An 18,932-nucleotide genomic window follows, 5' to 3' on the forward strand; every position below is an offset into this window, starting at 1 on the left:
ACCAGGCCCTCTACATGTATGGAATGGCATGGAATGGCTTCCAGTTGAGTGTTTTGGTGGAATTCTTGACTATGCAAATGAGAACTTGTTTCCATGCCCTCTCTCGAGCTCCATTCCTTCTGTTAGTTTTGCCTAATTCCAATGTGCTAGCTTTTCTTTTATCTTACTATATTATATTATATTATATTATCTCTCCTTAATAATAAGAAATTTATTTCTTAATAAGAAACAGAAAGGGAGTGGATTGGGAGGGGAAGGAGGAGAACTGGAGGAAAGAAAAACTATTATCAGGCTATATCATGTGAGAAAAAGGAAAAAAAGAAAGGCTACTATTACTATGACTAAGTAAAACGCTTTGGGAAATTGTGTCCTAAGCAAGATGATTAAGCCCCATTTTCCCAGCTTAAGCAACGTTAGAAACATTTTAGATCTTTAGTTAATTGTGTGTATGTGTGTGCGTGCACACGCTCACGCACATACACGCATTCCTGTGGATGTTAGTGCACATATGTGTGTGTGGATGCTAATGGGAACCCTGGGTTTGATTCCTCATGGTTTCTCACTGGCCAGCGAGCCCAACGCATCTCCCTTCCCAGACCAAGAAAACAAGCTTTTACCATTTGTGGTTATAAACAAACAAACCAACCAACCCACTTGTTTTGAGATTTTAGAATCAACATGACTGTGACTGCCAAGGCTGGCTTTTCTGTTTGTTCTGGGGTCAAACTCAGGCTCTCACACTTGCAGGGAAGCACTTTACGGATTAGGTCATCTCCACAAAGTCCTGGAGCTGTTCTGCTCCAGAAAATTCCATGAAGGGAGCATGCTTAGGAGACACTGCAAAGGTACAGTGAGAAAGAGAGGTGACAGGAAATCTCCTCAACTCTGCTAGATTAGTAACAGCCTTGTCTTGGGCCAGCCAGTGTTGTCTGGGTTTCGGTGCCCGACTTGTGAGGTAAACGATGCTATTATGCAATGATCTTTCTACTGTGGAACATATCAGACAGCCAACAAGCCCTGTCCTCAAAGTAGGCAGCATCTCACAAAGGGGAGGGAGTGTTGTGAAAACATTTCCAGCTCATTCTAAATTAAACTTCCACTCTAAATTAAACCCCCAAACAAAAGACACATGTTATTTGAATGCTGAAATAAAAACTAAAATATGTAGTTTTTCTTTACAGCTTCATAAAGTCACTTTAAACCAGTCTTTCTACCAAATCAAATACACATTTATGTCTGCAAATTTCAGGCATAAAAAATGTAGAGGACTGGATAACAGACAGGCACCTGGATACACGAGCCTAGACTAGTAGTTTGTAGACAAGAGCAAATGTTTCATTCATTCATTCACGCACACAGAACACACGGGAGACTGGAAGAGAGCATGATACATCACTGTCTACATAAATGTCACTCAGTATCTAAATGGGAAAATACCGAATTTTCAAAAATAGTATAGTGATCACAGTAATTATGTAAGCTATAATTAAATGATCAAATATAAAAATAATCCTATGGGAAATGTACATGACCTCTGAATTTGTCTTACGATACTAAGTCTTTATGCTTATATTAGAAAAAAAGAAAATCGACATAAAAATCCCATTTGTTTGGGGAGGAAAGCAGTAGATAAGAGAAGAAGGGAAAACAAATGGGCTTATTCTTGCCAAGTGGCAGCAACACTGTGGCCTTTGTCACTAGGAGTTATTTGTTCTCTAATGTTCTCCATCATTCAATAAGCATTGCTGTGGAATGATACTCTCACACACCGTAAAGATTGGTCACTTGTATTGGTGTAATGAAACACTGATTGATCACTAGGCAGGAAGTATAGGTGGGTCCACCAGAAGAGGACAATTCTTGGAAGAGGAAAGGCAGAGATGTAGTTGCAAGACAGATGCAGAGTTAATCTAAGTTATAAGAGCTAGTTAAGCAGGGCAGTGTGGTGGTGACACCTTTAATCCTAGCACTCGGGATGCAGGGGCAGATGGATCTGTGTGAGTTCAAGGCCACCCTGATCTACAAGAGCTAGCTCTAGGACAAGCTCCAAAGCTACAGAGAAACTCAGTCTCAAAAAAAAAAAAAAAAAAGACCAAACCAAACCAAAAAAATAAAAAAATAAACAACAAAATCAGAAATATCTGCTAATGGACAAGCCCAGTTAACTTTAATATTTTTTTAGAGAAATTCCAGATTTTGGAATTCTTTAATGTTCCAATTATATCCCTAGTCTTAAGTAATATTCTCTATATAATAAGCTTTATAGTCCCAAATTAATAATTGTTAATGTAGTACTCATTTTATTTAAAATGAACTGCACATGCAAATATATTTTATATGGAACAACATAATGGATTAAGAAATTCGTTTCCTCCTCAACCCCTAACTCACCATCAGAATTTATCCATGTGAGACTGAGTTCCAGATAAAGATGGCTGTTAGCCATAGAGACTGGGAACGCAGCGTCTCCTTGCTGTGAGTTAAAAAGGTTAGTCAGAAGGGAAGACTTGGGGCTGGAGTAAGGCACATCCAAGGAAGGAGTGATCAAAGAAAAAGGGTGGGTAAGCCACCTCGCCAGAGTGACTTCACCCGAGCCGCACAGCCGGGAGAGTGTTAAACAAGGGATCTAATGTAGTGACCAAGAACACATGGTGCTGTCTCTCTGGATCACTCAGCTGTCTTCTCGAAGACACTAACACTGTAAATATATCTACTAGATGAATAGACAGAGTGGGAAAGTATGTGTTGGGGTACACTGAACAAAAACACAATAAGAATTTAAGTAATAATAATGGAAAATTATCTTATTGAATCATAAAATAAAAATTTAAAAATTAAATGTTATTAATATCTATATTACCATCACAAAATTATTTGAGTTTATCTATTCATATTGGATATAGCAACATGCTCTTATCTATGAAATAAAAAGTTTTTTTTACAGTTTTTCACACAACTACAATGCTATAACGCCTTCAGATTACATTGTGAAAAGCTAAAACACTAATTGCTGAGAAGAAAAGTTCTTATTAACCTGAGAATACTAGGAAAGTAACAGGAAAAGTCTACGTGTGGCTGAAGCGAAGGCTCAGTAGTTAGATGCACACACTGCTCTCACCCAGGACCCAGGTAAGTTTTCAGCACCCACATCTGCTGGCTCACACCCACCTGGAACTCCAGCTTGAGGGGATGTGAGGCCCTCTTCATGCTTGCGGTGGCACTTGTCCACACACTCACGTAATTAAAATAAACGAAATTTAAAAGGGAAAAACCACTGAAAATTCAATGGTTTAAATTAGAGTCACTAACGGGTATGGTAGTGCAAACAGGTCCTCTGAGCACTCGGAAGGCGAGGCAGGAGGATCTCTAAGTTAGAGGCCAGCCTGGCCTACAGAGTGAATCCAGGACAAACAGGGCTACACAGAGAAACCCTGTCTCAAAAGCAAACAACAAAAGAGCCACTGTGAAGCTGTCATATACTCATCTGCCATAGTTTGGATATTTAAAAGTGAATGAAACGACGTGAACAAATTTGGAAATTTTAGGGAACTGGAAGGAGTGGAAATTTTATACTGACACAATGAATAAAGAAATTTTCTTTAAAAACACTCTAGGGATGACTATAAACAAAAAATATATTTTTCCAAAATGACAAAGGTGAGTATGGTCAGAACAAATAAGCGTGAGCAACAGTAGAAAGGCATACTGTTAGTCAGTCTCAGTCTATTATATTAGATTTTAAAGGTAAAATTAACATTTTATATAAAATGCACCGTGTAAGTGATGACAATATATGTCACTACATGAAAATCATAGTCCTGTCGGAGTTCTAGAATAGTCTTGATGTGAAACGCTGCACTTTCTGTTTGCAGGGATGCTGAAGGCCAATGACATAGCATGGTGTCAGCAGATGCCCAAGAGACCTAACACAGGTGAAGGCAGTGGAGAGGAAGGACTGGGCCGATCTAAGTTCCACGCGTTCGCGATTCTAAAATGGCCAACACGGGCAGGGATGCGCTCTCACTAAAGTGCACGTTTCTCCGTGTTGATCCTAAGTGGACCACTTATACTGCAGAAGAAGCCTATGATTGCAGGGCCCCTAGAAGTTCAAGGGAGCACTCTGGGAGCGCTAAGTATGTGCAAGCATTAAGAAACTGTATGCAAATGAGGGCGCTTTCCTTCTGAGAAAAGGAATAATGACCTTTCTGATAGGCGAAGGGTGCAGCTCCATAATGGTGCACATTCACAGCTTATGCAAGCCTGTTGGAGGCCACAGCCTCAAACCCAGCAGTGCCTTTTGTCGATCAAAAAGTCAACATATATTTTTATAGACTACATTAAAAATAAAACAAAATATGCTTATAATAAAGAAAGGTTCTTAGACTTACTTTTATCCCAGTAAATTCTCAAGTGGCTAATTCACCCAGTTTGCATTCCTAAATAGGAAGTAGCCACGGTCAAAGCCGCACTGGGGGTAAAAATGATCAGACAGTAGAAACACATGCAAAATGGAATAGGCTTTGAATTAGTCAGTATTTTACTTACTGATAGATTATCGTAAAAATTGTCAACAGTAAAATTACCTTGATAAAACATTTTAGAATTTAAGAATTAAGCAAGGTTCAAAATATGTGTAAATATTCTGATTCTTTTTTTTTTTCTTTTCTTAATGAGACAAGGTTTGTGTAGTCCTGGCTGTCCTGAACTTGTTCTGTAGACCAGGCTGGCCTTGAGTTCATAGAGAGCTTTCAGCCTCTCCCTCCTGCGTGCTGGGATTAAATGCATTCCCCAGCCCCACCCAGCAATCAAAATGTCTTCAGAGCCTTTAAAAATTGTATTACATTTATTTATTATTCAGTATGTATGTGTGATTGTGTATGTGCATGGTGTGTGTATGTGTGTTCTGTGTATGTTTGTGTGTATGTACATATGTATGCGCAGAGTATTTGTGTGCATGTCTGCATGTGTACTTACTTATGGGTGTTATGTTAAGGATAGGTGTGAGTATGTGTGGTGTGTGTTTGTGTGTGTGTGTGTTATGTGTGTATACTGTGTGTGTGTGTGATATATATGGCACAATGTATCTATGGAAGTCAGAACAACTTAAAGGAATTGGTTTCCTCTTTTCAGTGTTGAACCTGATAATCACAGTTAAGTTTGGCATTAAGCATGTTACCCAGTGAGCATCTCCTGGGCATAGTCTTCATAATTTTAACTTAATAAGATCTTGTTATTTACAACATAGGGAGAACTGAAGAGCATAATATTAAGTAAAATAAGGCAAATAAACCAGGCTAATACATGATCTTATTCTTATGTGCATCGATCCTAAAAGAACTGATTTTGAAGACATCAAGAATGAAGTGGTGGCTGCCCAGAACTTAAATGTAGGTGGTTCTGGAAGAGTTTAATTAGTGTGCACCCGACCTACAATTAGCTCTGGCATGCTACACTAGAGGGAGGCCACACTTGATGATAAATGACTGTGTGTTTTTAAATGGTCGAACAAAGATAATTAAGGTCTTGACAATAAAGAAAGTTCAATGAGGTAATCTCACTCTTGTTAAAATATTACGCAATATACACAGGTATTGAAACAGTAAATGGTATCCATTCAGTATATTTTAATGCTTTCTACATTAGCTAAGTAAGTATTTCTAAAGGAAACAAAATATTTATTTCTTGATAAGCAGGGATCCTGCCTGGGTCTCACTAACTCTCACATCGGGTTAGAAATCACCTGTTCCAGACATTGCCTTAATTCTATAACTCAGTTTAACAGAATGGAAAGTCCCTTTCAAGACGTTGTCATTGAAATGGCTGTTAAATTTTAGGAAACAAAGTTTGCTTCAGAAAACCAAGTGGTAAAAATCCTGACGTGGAGGAGCTCCTTCATAAGAGCCTTCGCTTCCCGGGTGCCACCATAGCGCACCTCCAAGGACAGAACCATGGGATGGAAGGATATGTGATTGACAGCTGTCACAGGGACATGCACTGGATGAGGCCGTAAAGCTCAGCAATGCTGTTTTCTCCAGCAGGAAACATTAGAACAGCAGTAATTTGTTCTATCTAGTGTTGCTTTGATGCCCAGATGATGCACGGCCCATAATGCATATACCATGTACTATTACAGTCCATTTCAAACACTGCAGCCAGGATAGCGAGGTAACTTATCTCAGATGCTCAACAATAACAAAAGCTTCCAGGAAAAGGGATAATTCATTTGTTACATAGGAGCAACTCCTATTTGTCTATATGTTCTAAAGGGGGATTCTGCATTTGCCAAATAAGAACTTCATGCTATAAGATACTAATATAAAAAAGTAGAAAATAAACCCAGAGTTTTATTATATTTTAAGAATAATTATAACAGATTCTATTACTGTATAAAGCCTATATCCCTACCAACTCATTCTAGAATCATATCTGTTTCTATAAAATTAAAACATGAAATATTAGGCTTCTAAAGAGACACGATATAAAGTACCATACTAGAATTAGTCTGAGAGTAGACAAGACTACAAAGAGGACAGTGAATGAGTCTGCAAGGGAGCTCTGCCGAGGGCCACATGTCCCAGACAGGTCAAAACTTTCAAACGATCAATAATACAAAATGAAGCAAATAAATCAATTCAATTGAATGAGATGAGCTATCTAGGCTGTGCGCTAATTTCATTAGCTTGCAGCTAGAGACAGAGCCCAGAAGAGGCTAGCGGGTTTGGAAGGCTCCGATTTTTTATTTCTGATCAATAGGGGAATTCAGGAGACAGCGCAAGCCGACAGGGCAACTGAAGCCACTGGGTTCTGCTCCGCTGCTCTTCGGGGAATCTGAAGACTGATTGGGACAGCTGTCTCTGAAAATCAAGTCAGGAGCCCGAGTAAACGGCGGCTTTAGAGAGAGTGTGAAACAGTAGAAAACTGTAGGTAGATAATTATTTCTTTGGAGGGGTTTTCATTTTCTTTTAAATTTTAGTATTTAGAACCTAAAACATTGAAATGAACATTTGATTTGTGGTCACATTTTTTTTTCTCAAAATTTTTGGATGGTTTACATGTGAATTTTATTAGATTATGAATTGTCTTAAGTAACATAAATGCAAGAATTAATATTTCAGGCTAATTCCCCTTTACTGTGATTAGAATATCACACACACACACACACACACACACACACACACACACACACTGATTTGGTGGTAAAAATCACATCACCAGTCTCAAGTTTATTTTAAAATTACATTTATCAGTTATTTCTGAACTGCACAATGTAAGTTCAAAATATTCTAAAGTGTTTTTCATCATCTGAATTGTATTACTGTCATCCTCATTTTACAGAACAAATGATTGGAAAGAAGAAATATTTGGCTTCGACGGTGCCAGTCAGCTAGGAAAGGACTGGGCAGTGATTGACACCTGGGTAGTGGTGCCCCTGAAAAGCCTTCCTCACTATCGCAGTGTGTGCGGCAATTACAATGTCTAACCTTGCTGGTTAAAGAAGCAGAGTATGTCCCAAAATTGTCAGAATACAAGTAATATACTTATTTTCAATTTTTAAGGAAAAACAGGTTTCAGAGATTCATTAATCTATTCTCATTTCTGAATATTTAACTTATTTTCCTAACAAAAGTTCTATGGGTATTATTTGCACTGAAATAATATTCATCTTATCAACATAGCCTCTTTGGTAATAAAATTCAACTACTATTCATTCTATTTTCCAAAACAGGCAGAACTTGGTGGAGAATTGTAATAATCCTGAGTATGTATCTCATTCACAAAGAATTATGGATGCTTAGCATATCAATCTAAACTTGAAGTAAAAAATCCTGAGCCCTATACGCTTCATAACAGCAATCCAAAAATAAAAAAAATAAAAAACCAGTAAAAGTTTCTCTTCTCTCGGTTTTGCTTGCCCTCGGTGAATAAATCCCACATGTTCTTTGACCTTAAGGTTGTGAGTGTTTCCCCCTTTACTAGGCAAAAGTAGCACCTCTTTAAAACAACCGTGCCTTCACAAACACTCTGGAAACAAGACCACAAGAAACAAGCACGTTCAATAGGCATCACTTCAATAGATGCTCTGTATTTGTGCAAGTGATGTCTTAAGTGTTTCACTTAAGACAAGGCATTGTCCCCAATCGCTCCAATACCTTTCTCATAAAGGGGTGTTGAATTTTGTCAAATGCTTTTTCAGCATCCAATGAAATGATCATATGGTTTTTTTCTTTCAGTTTATTTATATGATGGATTACATTGATAGATTTGCGTATGTTGAACCAGCCCTGCATCTCTGGGATGAAGCCTACTTGATCATAATGGATAATTTTTCTAATGTGTTCTTGGATTTGGTTTGCCAGTATTTTATTGAGAATTTTCGCGTCGATGTTCATGAGTGAGATTGGCCTGTAATTCTCTTTCTGGATTGTGTCTTTGTGTGGTTTTGGTATCAGAGTATCTGTAGCTTCATAAAAGGTCTGATCTCCAAAATATACAAACAACTCAAGAAACTAGACACTAAAATTCTAATTAACCCAATTAAAAAATGGGGTACTGAACTGAACAGAGAATTCACAACAGATGAACTTCGAATGGCTAAAAGACACTCAAGGTCATGCTCAACCTCCTTAGCGATTAGGGAAATGAAAATCAAAACAACTTTGAGATACATCTTACACCTGTCAGAAGAGCTAAACTCAAAAACACCAATGATAGCCTATGCTGGAGAGGATATGGAGTGAGGGGAACACTCATCCATTATTGGTGGGAATGCAAACTTTGTGCAGCCACTGTGGAAATCAGTGTGGCGGTTTCTCAGGAAACTGGGAGTCAGCCTCCCTCAGGACCCAGCAATTCCACTCTTGGGAATATACCCAAGAGATGCCCTATCATACTACAAAAGTATTTGTTCAACTATGTTCATAGCTACACTATTTGTAATAGCCAGAACCTGGAAACAACCTAGGTGCCCCTCAATAGAAGAATGGTTAAAGGAGGTGTGGAACATATACACATTAGAGTTTTACTCAGCGATAAAAAACAATGACATCTTGAATTTTGCATGCAAATGAATGGAAATAGAAAATGCTTTACTGAGTGAGATAACACAGACCCAAAAAGAGGAATATGGTATGTACTCACTCATAAGTGGATTCTAGCCTTAATTAAAGGTCTTTGAGCCTATAATTCGTGATCCTAGAGAAGCTAAATAAGAAGGTGAACCTGAGGAAAATCATGTAGTTATCCTCCTGGATATTGGAATTAGACAAGATTGCCAGGCAAACTTGGGTGCATGGGGCGTGGGGAGGTTGAAGTAAGGGGAAATGGTTGGAGAGAAGGGAGAGGGGGAGGATTGGGGATGGTTTTGGGGAGTGGGATGGGGGGAGGGAGGAAGGATGGATGTGGGAGCGGGGAGGTGTGCATCTCAACTAAGGGAGCCATTTTTGAGTTTGCAAGAGACTTTATTCTGGAGGGGTTCCCAGGTCCAAGGAGAGATCCCCAGATTGTTCCCTGGGCAGCGGAGGAGAGGGTGCCTGAACTGGCCTTAGCCCATGACCATACTGATGAATATTTTGCATATCACCATAGAACCTTCATTGGGCGATGGATGGAGATAGAGACAGAGACACACATTGGAACACTGGACTTGACTCCCTAGGTCCAGATGGGAAGCGGATGGACGGAGAGTGCGGGCAAGGAAGGCAGGATCAGAGGGAACCTTCATCCAACAATGGATGGAGATGGAGACGGAGACCCACATTGGAGCACTGGACTGAGCCCCCAAGGTCCAAATGAGGAGCAGAAGGAGGGAGAACAAGAAAAAGGAAATCAGGACCGCGAGGGGTGCGTTCACCCTCTGATACAAGGGGACTGGTCTGGTGGGAGCTCACCAGGGCCAGCTGGACTGGGACTGAACGAGTGTGTGAATGGGCGGATTCTCTGAATGTGGCTGACATGGGGGCTGACTGGGAGGCCATTGACAATGGTGCTGGGTCTTGTTTCATCTGGCCCTAGTTCATAATGAACACAGCAATGGCCTGTATTTGAGCCTATCAATCTTCATGACAAATATGAGCGTGGAGACATGTTAGCATGCCACATGTTGAAGAACACAGAAACTGGAGACTATAAATTTAGTCATGATCCCAACGAGAGCTGAACTCGTGGCCTTTCTCTGATTTAGTTCTGTTATGAAAGCTACCCCTCCATTTCCAGCCACTTGTCACCTCATGCTCCCCAACTCCATAACCTCCTTGGTCCATTAGAATCTGGTGTTATGGGATTTCTATTCTGTATTTAAGCCTTTTTACTGATTTACAATGCTTAGATGTGGGAAGTATCTTGAGGATAAGATAACAGGAAGTAGGTAGGGGGATCTATATAGTCTCCAGTTTCTGTGTTCTTTAACATGTGGCATGCTAACATGTCTCCACGCTCATATTTGTCATGAAGATTGATAGGCTCAAATACAGGCCATTGCTGTGTTCATTATGAAGATGCTTCATGGCCTCCCTCAGAGATAAACAAGTTATGTAAAGGTGATGTGCTGAAGAACATGTCATGTGGAAAGGTCGTCAAACTAACTTTGTTTTTAACACTGTTTGAGCACATCCAATTATTTTGTTGAATCCATCACTGTCATATACATGTAGTTTCACATTTGTCAGAAAATTTTTCAGCCACTTACTTTCAAAATTACTTATAAGCCAAACATAAAACTCTGTTCTAAGCCATCCTCCCAAGCAACTAAACTAAATACTTAACTGTCTACTAGAGACATCCTTGAGCAAAAACATCACATTGGTAACCGAAGGGAAGAGAATAACATAAGATATTTGTAGTTTTGGATCAAGAGGGATTCACAAAGGTCAAGGTTTTTTTTTTTTTTAACGTGTCTATTTAAATTTTTATCCTTTATTATAGTAACTACTGAATATCTAGGGTGAGGTGTGGGTAGTAAAAACTGGTCTCTTTAAGAATGAAACCAAGCATGGAGAACAGAAAGAAAAATGCTTAAAATGTAGCTTGGAAATAATGCTCTGAGATGGAACCCAAAGGAAGCAAGCTTGGTGGCACCTCCAAGAGGAAAGCCATTTCAATACCAAACATTGTCTGCTTAGCAGATTCTAGGAAGACTATGCATGGTCGTAAACACCAAAGTCAATAATATATATTCAATGACCTTAACAATGGGAAGGATTTATGGACATGAAGTTTAGGAATATTTGCGTACTCATAACGTGTTGCATGATTCAAAGCCTATTTAACACTTAGAAGCAAAAGAGTTGAAATCATTTAGATAATTTCAGACATGTATTTGAGACCCGTTTCTAAATATTCCATATTAAAGTACATTTAAATGATGAGTAGGAAGAATATTGCCATTAGCTTTCATACACTGAGGAAACCAGCTGGAGACATGTAGAGAAACAACTATCTCCTAATTACTATTCTCCTTTTTTTTCCCTTAAATAGCTTCAATATTTTCTTGAGATATAGCGACCTGAGGGGGAAATCTAAATTCTGTGTCTTCTTGCTATGAATTGCAGAGTTCATTATAGGCTGCAAAGAATGAGTGTAAAAGGAAGTGGTGAGAATAATAGTCTTCATAACAGGCTCCGGAACACAAAGTGATTTCCTCAAACGTCACTCAACTCCGTTTTGTGGAATAAGAGAGAGAGAGGGAGAGAGAGATTGAGAGAGACTGAGGCTGAGACCATAAAAAATTGACTAACAGCCAAATATGATCCTGGATATTCTAAAGCTTCACTATGAGTTCCCACACTATCCCTGGCACCCAGAGAGCTACCTAAGAGAGTGATCAAAATACTTTTCAGGTAATTCAATCATATTGCCGTAATTCCTCATAAATTTTCAAAAAGACATAAAATTTCGCAAATCATTATACAGGGCTATACAGAAGGATCTTCATATGGTGTAATTCAAGTTAAAACTTAGCACAAAAATCGTATTTCTCATATTATTTCTCAAAAGCCTTCTGTAAGCAACTTAATGTCTTGGAGGCAGTTCCTCCGAATTACAAATTTGACTAATTATCTTATTGTTTGGAGCAGGAATTAATTGTACAGCATTTGTTTTGATTAAGCAATCATTCAGGTGCAATGAAAGCATTTTCTCAAATACTTAGTAAAGTGTTGTGTTTCACCCACTGGTTAGCTTTGTCATTTTATTTTTAATTACATGCGCGCACGTGCGTGCGTGCGTGCGTGCGTGCGTGCGTGTGTGTGTGGAGTGGGGGAGAGGACATGAGTTTATATCCCAGTGGAGGTCAGAAGAGGGCATCTGACCTGCTGGAGCTAGGGTCACATGCTGCTGTGAGAGCCCCAGTGGAGATCTCCTGACAAAACACAGGGCCTCCACAAGGGCAGCAAGTTCTTTTACAGCTACGGCCGTCTCTCTGGTCCCTGCTCTCGGCTTTCCAGCTCTCTAAAATATTTGAATTTGTATTTAAAAGGAAATCTGAGCAAATTCCTTATATAGACATGTTGGTAAGTACATCAAAAGTTAATACAATACTCTTAAAAACTTTAAGTACAAACAAAATACATTTTAACTTATTTTAAAAATTTCATACTGATAAAAGTATTCCGATTCACTATTATGATCACAAACTAATAAAATTTACATATGTCAGGCAATTGTTACTCCAGTGGGTGTGAAAAAATCTAATTTTGCCAACATTCGAAAATACATATTCATATCCATATATTTCTGATAAATTGAATCTCAGAGTATTTCAACGAGGTCTAAGAAAAACAGCATTTTGAACAATACGGTTCACCCATGAGTAGGACGATAGGTGAATATTGGTAGATGGAACTGATCAAGACAATGAAAAAGCAATTTTAATGTGCTGAGTGTTCTTTTCATACAATGCCACGCAGCGCTGCAGGAAATAATTAGTTTGTAAACTGAAAAGAGCAGTGGAATTTGGTGTAATTATTCTGTAAATGATATGCACACACACACATACACACACACACAAATAAATGAAAAGAACCAAAACCTCTAACAGAACCATGTCTGGCAATCTAGCCTACAAACAAAATCGAAATTTTATTTAAAATAATAATACACAAGTATATGTATTATACTGCACGGCATTTGAATGTTCGGGAAGTAACATTTTCCTTCCTCACCCTACGAGTTCATTTCATGGTATCACATCAACTCAAGTTGTTATCTAACATCTATTCAACAGCACAGTGAAAATAATTTCACTGCTTTCTAGGCCAGTCATGTGGATGCTTATGAGGCTGATCTTGGTTGCACATATCTGCAATACCTGCCATCCTTACATAGCAAGACGCTGTCTCACAAAACCTGAACAGGAAACAGGGACAAAAGCAAATTGAACACTTGTTACCAGGAAAAAATTAAAAGTAAGAGAAACATAAGATATACTTATAACTGGGTAAGAAATTTTCAGATGTCTTTTCTCCTTCCTTTTAAGTACTAAATTTTATAATATGCCCAGAGTCTTTACCTATGTCAAGTATATCCTCCATAAAATACATACCCTCATCAGAATCCAAGTTAGAAGTGGAATGAACTCAAAACAGCTCAAGTCAAGTGTTAACTCGGATGAGGCTTTACGTGTGTGAGCTACGTGTCTGGGCAGGGCAGAAGTCAGTGTCCAGGGTCCTCAAGCACTCTCCGGGTTCTTTATGAAGGATGGATCTCTCATTGGTTGGCTACACTGACCGAGCAACAATCCTGCGAGGTTTCTGATAGGTGGACAGCCGCCAGCAGCAGCGCCAGCTCCTGACGTGAGTGCGGAGTGCCAGACCTCAGGTCCTCAAGCTTGGACAGCAAGCTCTGTATTCACGAATCAGCTCCCCAGCCAAACCTTTAGAACTTTAATAGCATTTGATAACCTCTGGGTAACAACAATGTCAGGTTCGTCTGGGCTTGGCTTGGTTTCTGAATTCTGTTATTCTATAAGTATTATATAAGAGTTCTGTCCATTGTCTATCAACGTGTACATAAATAAATAGATGATATTTCTCCAAATACTCAGTAGTAGATTTTGGATTTTAAACATAAATGCTGATTTTTGATATCCATAAACTTTTGATTAAATTTATTGAAATCCATCTTAGATTCTCTGAATGTGGCTGGCACGGGGTCTCTCTGAAAAGACATTGACAATGACACTGGGACTTGTTTCCTCTGCATATACTGGATTTTTTAGATCCAGTCTGTTTGGATGCTCACCTTCCTGGACCTGGAGGGAGGGGGGAGGAACTTGAACTTCCCACAGGGCAGAAAACCCTGACTGCTCTTAGGAATGGAGAGGGAGGAGGAGAGGGAGTGGGGGGAGTGGGAGGGGGTTGGGAGGAGGGACGGAAATGGAAACTTTTATAAATTAATAAACTTTTATGAATTTAAAAAAATGCATCATTTTATAAGAATAACAAACACACAATGGTATAATGCACTTATTTTGGTTAGGACGAAGCAGCAGAAAACACAGCTCGGTCAATAGCTCCACTCCCACGGATTCTTTTCTCTATTACAGAGTGGCTTTTTTTAAATACTGAAATAGCAGAAATAAAGAACAACAAACGTGTTGCTTTTTTCAATATTTGAGAGGCCATCTCTGCATGTAAATTGTGAAGAAAACACTGGATGTGCTTACAGGATTCCAGATACAAAACGCATGCACGCTACGCTAGTCAAGATCAGCGAAACATTCTAGCCTGGAACCACGATGAGGGAATAGGGGGTTGTTACTTAACTAAACGTCAGCGTCCCACTTCCGAGTGTGAAATAAAAGGGAACTGGCGACTTACGGGTAGATCTAACTAAGCAGAGCCGCTCTGCTTGGCATAAAATGGAACTGTTTGGATGAGCGCTAGAACAAAACAGTTATTTGCTATATTTAGTGTTATGATCACAAAGTAATACTCTAGAGGACATGGGCCATAACATCAGGGTGGGTGTTTCATGAACTAAATGTTTACTAAAAGATACAGTTAATATACTAGCAAGAAAAGTAGGGATGCGTTTGCATTTTGCTGTTTTTGAGATTATATTCATAGCTCCCTCTCCTCTGCTTTCCCCTCCAAAGCCGCCCAGGAACCTACCTAGCTCACCTTCAAATCTGTAGCCAAATTATCTTCAAATAACAAATCCTAGTTTTAATTCTAACTCTTTGTCTGACAGTAGTCCCCACAGAAGTCTGAATATGGAATCAGATTCCCTGGAATTGGAGTTACACATGGTTGCGAGTGCTCGTGTAGACGCTGGGAACAAAACCCTGTTCCTTTGAGAAAGTAGGAAGTGCAACTGGGAGCTGCAGGAAGCAGGCACACATATGGAGCGCACACATACATGCATACAAACATACAGGTCAAACACACTTACCCACAAAATTTAAAAATAAATAAATACAAAAAGAAAAATATACCTAGGATTTTATCTACAATAAGGGAAAATGTGTTTTTCACGGTGTTATTGTATAATTAAGATAATTTGTGAAAGATGGTTAATAGGACACCAGAAATTTTAGTACCCAGTTAAATCTGATAGTTGAAGATATTAGTAGAGTTGCATATTCTGAGAGTAGTAATGTATCAGTGTGTATATATACCTATATATAAAACATATAACACACATATATATGTAAATTATTGGAAAGATCAACTCTACTGATTTTACATTTTTTTTTCATTCTCCCGACACAATATGCTGGGCTCTGCCTTGCAAAGGTAATACACATATCTAAGCCACTCCAGCACACGCTGAGGCACATATAGGGTGTGCTGGTTCCGAAACAGACACCTAGAATGCTATATATCTAATATAGAAAGGCCTGCATGCAGTTGGCACAAATCAGGTAAGTATAACACCCATCATCACCTCGATGCATCCAACTATTGTTTTGCTTTTGCCATCTATTGTTCTCTTGAAACGTATCAAATCCAATCGCAGTTAAGTAATAATTTAATGTATAAAATCAATACTCACATCGAGATCATCCTTAGCATTGTAGTAGACGACTTCATTGCTCTAAAAAGAAAAAAAGAATGTTGCATTGATTAGAGAGTCTAAACAAGAAATACTGGACCTAACAACACACTTTTGACTATTTTAAGTAACAAACTCATTTTATGTAGCAAACTCCTTGACTATTTTAAGTAATGAGCAGAATTGCTTTTAAATTCTATCCTATGAAAGCCATAGACCCTCTAACATTTATAGAAATGCCGAGGCAGTCCACTAGGGCAACCAGGACAGCACATGCTGCGGTAGAGAAACGATCCAGTACAGGACCGAGAAACATAAGAGTTTTTCCTAAAGAACACAAGGATTTCATGGTGAATGCTCACTTTATACTCAGATAAATACATAAACATGATAAATAAGGAACCTTATTAAAATTAGGTAAGATAACTTTTATATTAGTGTTAGAAGTTTTTAATCTTCATATATAACTCTCCACAGTGTCAATTCTTGACGACATAATATGCAATCTCAGAAATTGTTCATCAGATTTAAGTAACTGAATTCAGATAGTAAAGGGTACCAAATCATGTAACTGTCAGATTATATAACTATCAAATTAGATGGGGATATCATTTCTCGCTGTGCTGTGAGGGCGCACGCCTTTAATTCCAGCACTTGGGAAGCAGAGTCAGGTGGATCTCTGTGAGTTTGAGGCCAGCCTGGTCTACAAAGCAGGTTCCAAGACATCCAGAGCTGCACAAAGAAACCCTGTCTCAAAAAATTATATAAATAAATAAACAGCAAATTTTTCAATTCTTGTGAAGTAGTAAATGAGTGTGCACACTTCAGCAAGAATAAACAATAGACAGGTCCTCTGAACACAGTTGCTGAAATCTACTGAAAGTGTGTACTTCCAGATTTAGCTTATCTTATGTGCGAGACTGTTTTGTCTCACACACATATGTGTACCAGTACCATGTGCATGCCTAGTGCTTGTGGGGGACAGAGGAGGCTGCTGGATCCCCTGGCACTGATGAGCTGCCAGGCAGGCTCTGGAAACTGAACTCAGATATTCTGCAAGTATAACTAACTCTCTAAATTGTTGGTCCATCTCTCTGGCCTCCAAAATACTGAAAATATGAAGCAGAACTATAAACAATGATATCTAATTGAAGACCCAGAAGTAAATCCATACACATATGGACACTTGATTTTTGACCAAGAAGTCAAAATTATAAAATGGAAAAAAAAAAGGTATCTTCAAAAAGTGGCATTGGTCTAATTGGATGTCAGCATGCAGAAGAGTGCAAATAGATCCATATCTATCACCCTGCACAAAATTGAAGTCCTAGGGGATCAAAGACCTCAACAGGAATCCAGTAACACTGATACTAAGAGAAAGTTGCAAACAATTTTGAGAGCATTGACATAGCAGACACCTTCTAGAACAGAACACCAGCAGCACAGATACTAAGAGCAATAATTAATAAATAGGACCTTATGAAACTGACAGAAGACTTATATCTAAAGTATATAAAGAACTCAAGAAACTACATATCAAGAAACCAAATATTCAATTAAAAATGGAGTATAAATCTATTAGAGAATTTTCAACAAAGGACTCTCAGAGAAATGTTTACCATCCTTAGCCATCAGGAAAATTCAAATTGAAATGACTCTGAGATTCTATCTTACACCTTTCAGAATGACTAAGATCAAAAACACAAGTGAGCTATAATCTTGGGGGAACTCTGAAACACAGTTTGCTCCAATACTAAGGGGACTTAAGCCCTGTGTGAATAGCCACACAGCAGGACACCCCACTCTTTGGGACATCCACAATGAGATAAAACCCTGGGGTCCTCCTCCAACTCCCTGGCCAGCCAGCAGGGAGTTTCCTGCTGGTAGGCTCCCAAAAAACCCAGACCTATCCAGTGTCCCATCCAAACTACTAGCCACACCCCACCCCCTAACCCACCTATTTCTCTGTAACCCTCCTGGAACTCTAAAACACAGCTTGGCTTCTCAAAAAATTGGGAATCAACCTACCTCAGGATCCAGCAATACCAATCTTGGGCATATACCCAAAAGATGCTCAATCATACTACAAAAGCATTTGTTCAACTATGTTCATATCACCATTATTTGTAATAGTCAGAACCTGGAAACAACCTAGACGCCCCTCAACCGAACAATGGATGAAGAAAGTATGGCACATCTACACATTAGAGTACTACTTAGCAGCAAAAAACAATGACATCTTGAATTTTGTATGCAAAATGGATGAAATTAGAAAACACTATCCTGAGTGAGGTAACCCAGACCCAAAAAGATGATTATGATATGTACTCACTCATAAGTGGATACTAGCTATAAACAAAGGACATTGAGCCTATAGTTCATGATCCTAAAGAAGCTACTATTAAGATGATCCAAAAGAAAAACACATAGATTCACCTGGAAATTGGAAACAGACAAGATCACCTGACAAAATTGGGAGCATGGAGATGGGGGGAGAAGGGAGGGTAAACGGGGAGGAGGAGGGAAGGATAGGGTTGAGGAGAACTTGAGAAAACGGAATAGTCGAGATGGAGGAAGGACAGAGATGAGAGCAAGGAAAGAGATATCTTGATTGAGGGAGCCATTACAGGGTTAGTAGAAATCTGGTTCTAGAGAATTTCCCAGGAATCCACATGGATGACTCCACCTAAGAGCCTAAATAATAGAAGAGAGGGGGCCCAATCTTGACTTGGCCTATAGTCAGACTGATGAATATCTTAAATGTCACCATAAAACCTTCATCCAGCAACGAATGGAAACAGAGGCAGAGACCCACATCGGAGCACTGGACTGAGCTCCCAAAGTCTAGTTGAAGAGTGGAGGGAATGAGAATATTAGCAAAGAGGTCGAGACCATGATGGGGCCACCCACTAAAACAATTTACCTGAGCTAATGGGAGCTCA

The 18,932-nt window shown here is 39.0% G+C and overlaps 1 protein-coding gene across 7 annotated transcripts in view; it reads right to left on the reverse strand.

The window, feature by feature from the left end:
• Positions 1–18,932, reverse strand: part of Cacna2d1 (calcium voltage-gated channel auxiliary subunit alpha2delta 1) — a 431,327-nt gene that overhangs the window by 158,225 nt on the left and 254,170 nt on the right. For all 7 annotated transcript variants that reach the window (XM_085684078.2, XM_085684077.2, XM_085684081.2 and 4 more), the window contains exon 5: positions 15,991–16,032. In XM_085684078.2, the coding sequence (XP_085540204.2) occupies positions 15,991–16,032 (42 nt within the window). The remainder of the gene's footprint in view (positions 1–15,990; positions 16,033–18,932) is intronic.

Source organism: Myodes glareolus, chromosome 27 (assembly GCF_982192425.1).
Source record: "Myodes glareolus chromosome 27, mMyoGla1.1, whole genome shotgun sequence".
Lineage (NCBI taxonomy): Eukaryota > Metazoa > Chordata > Mammalia > Rodentia > Cricetidae > Myodes > Myodes glareolus.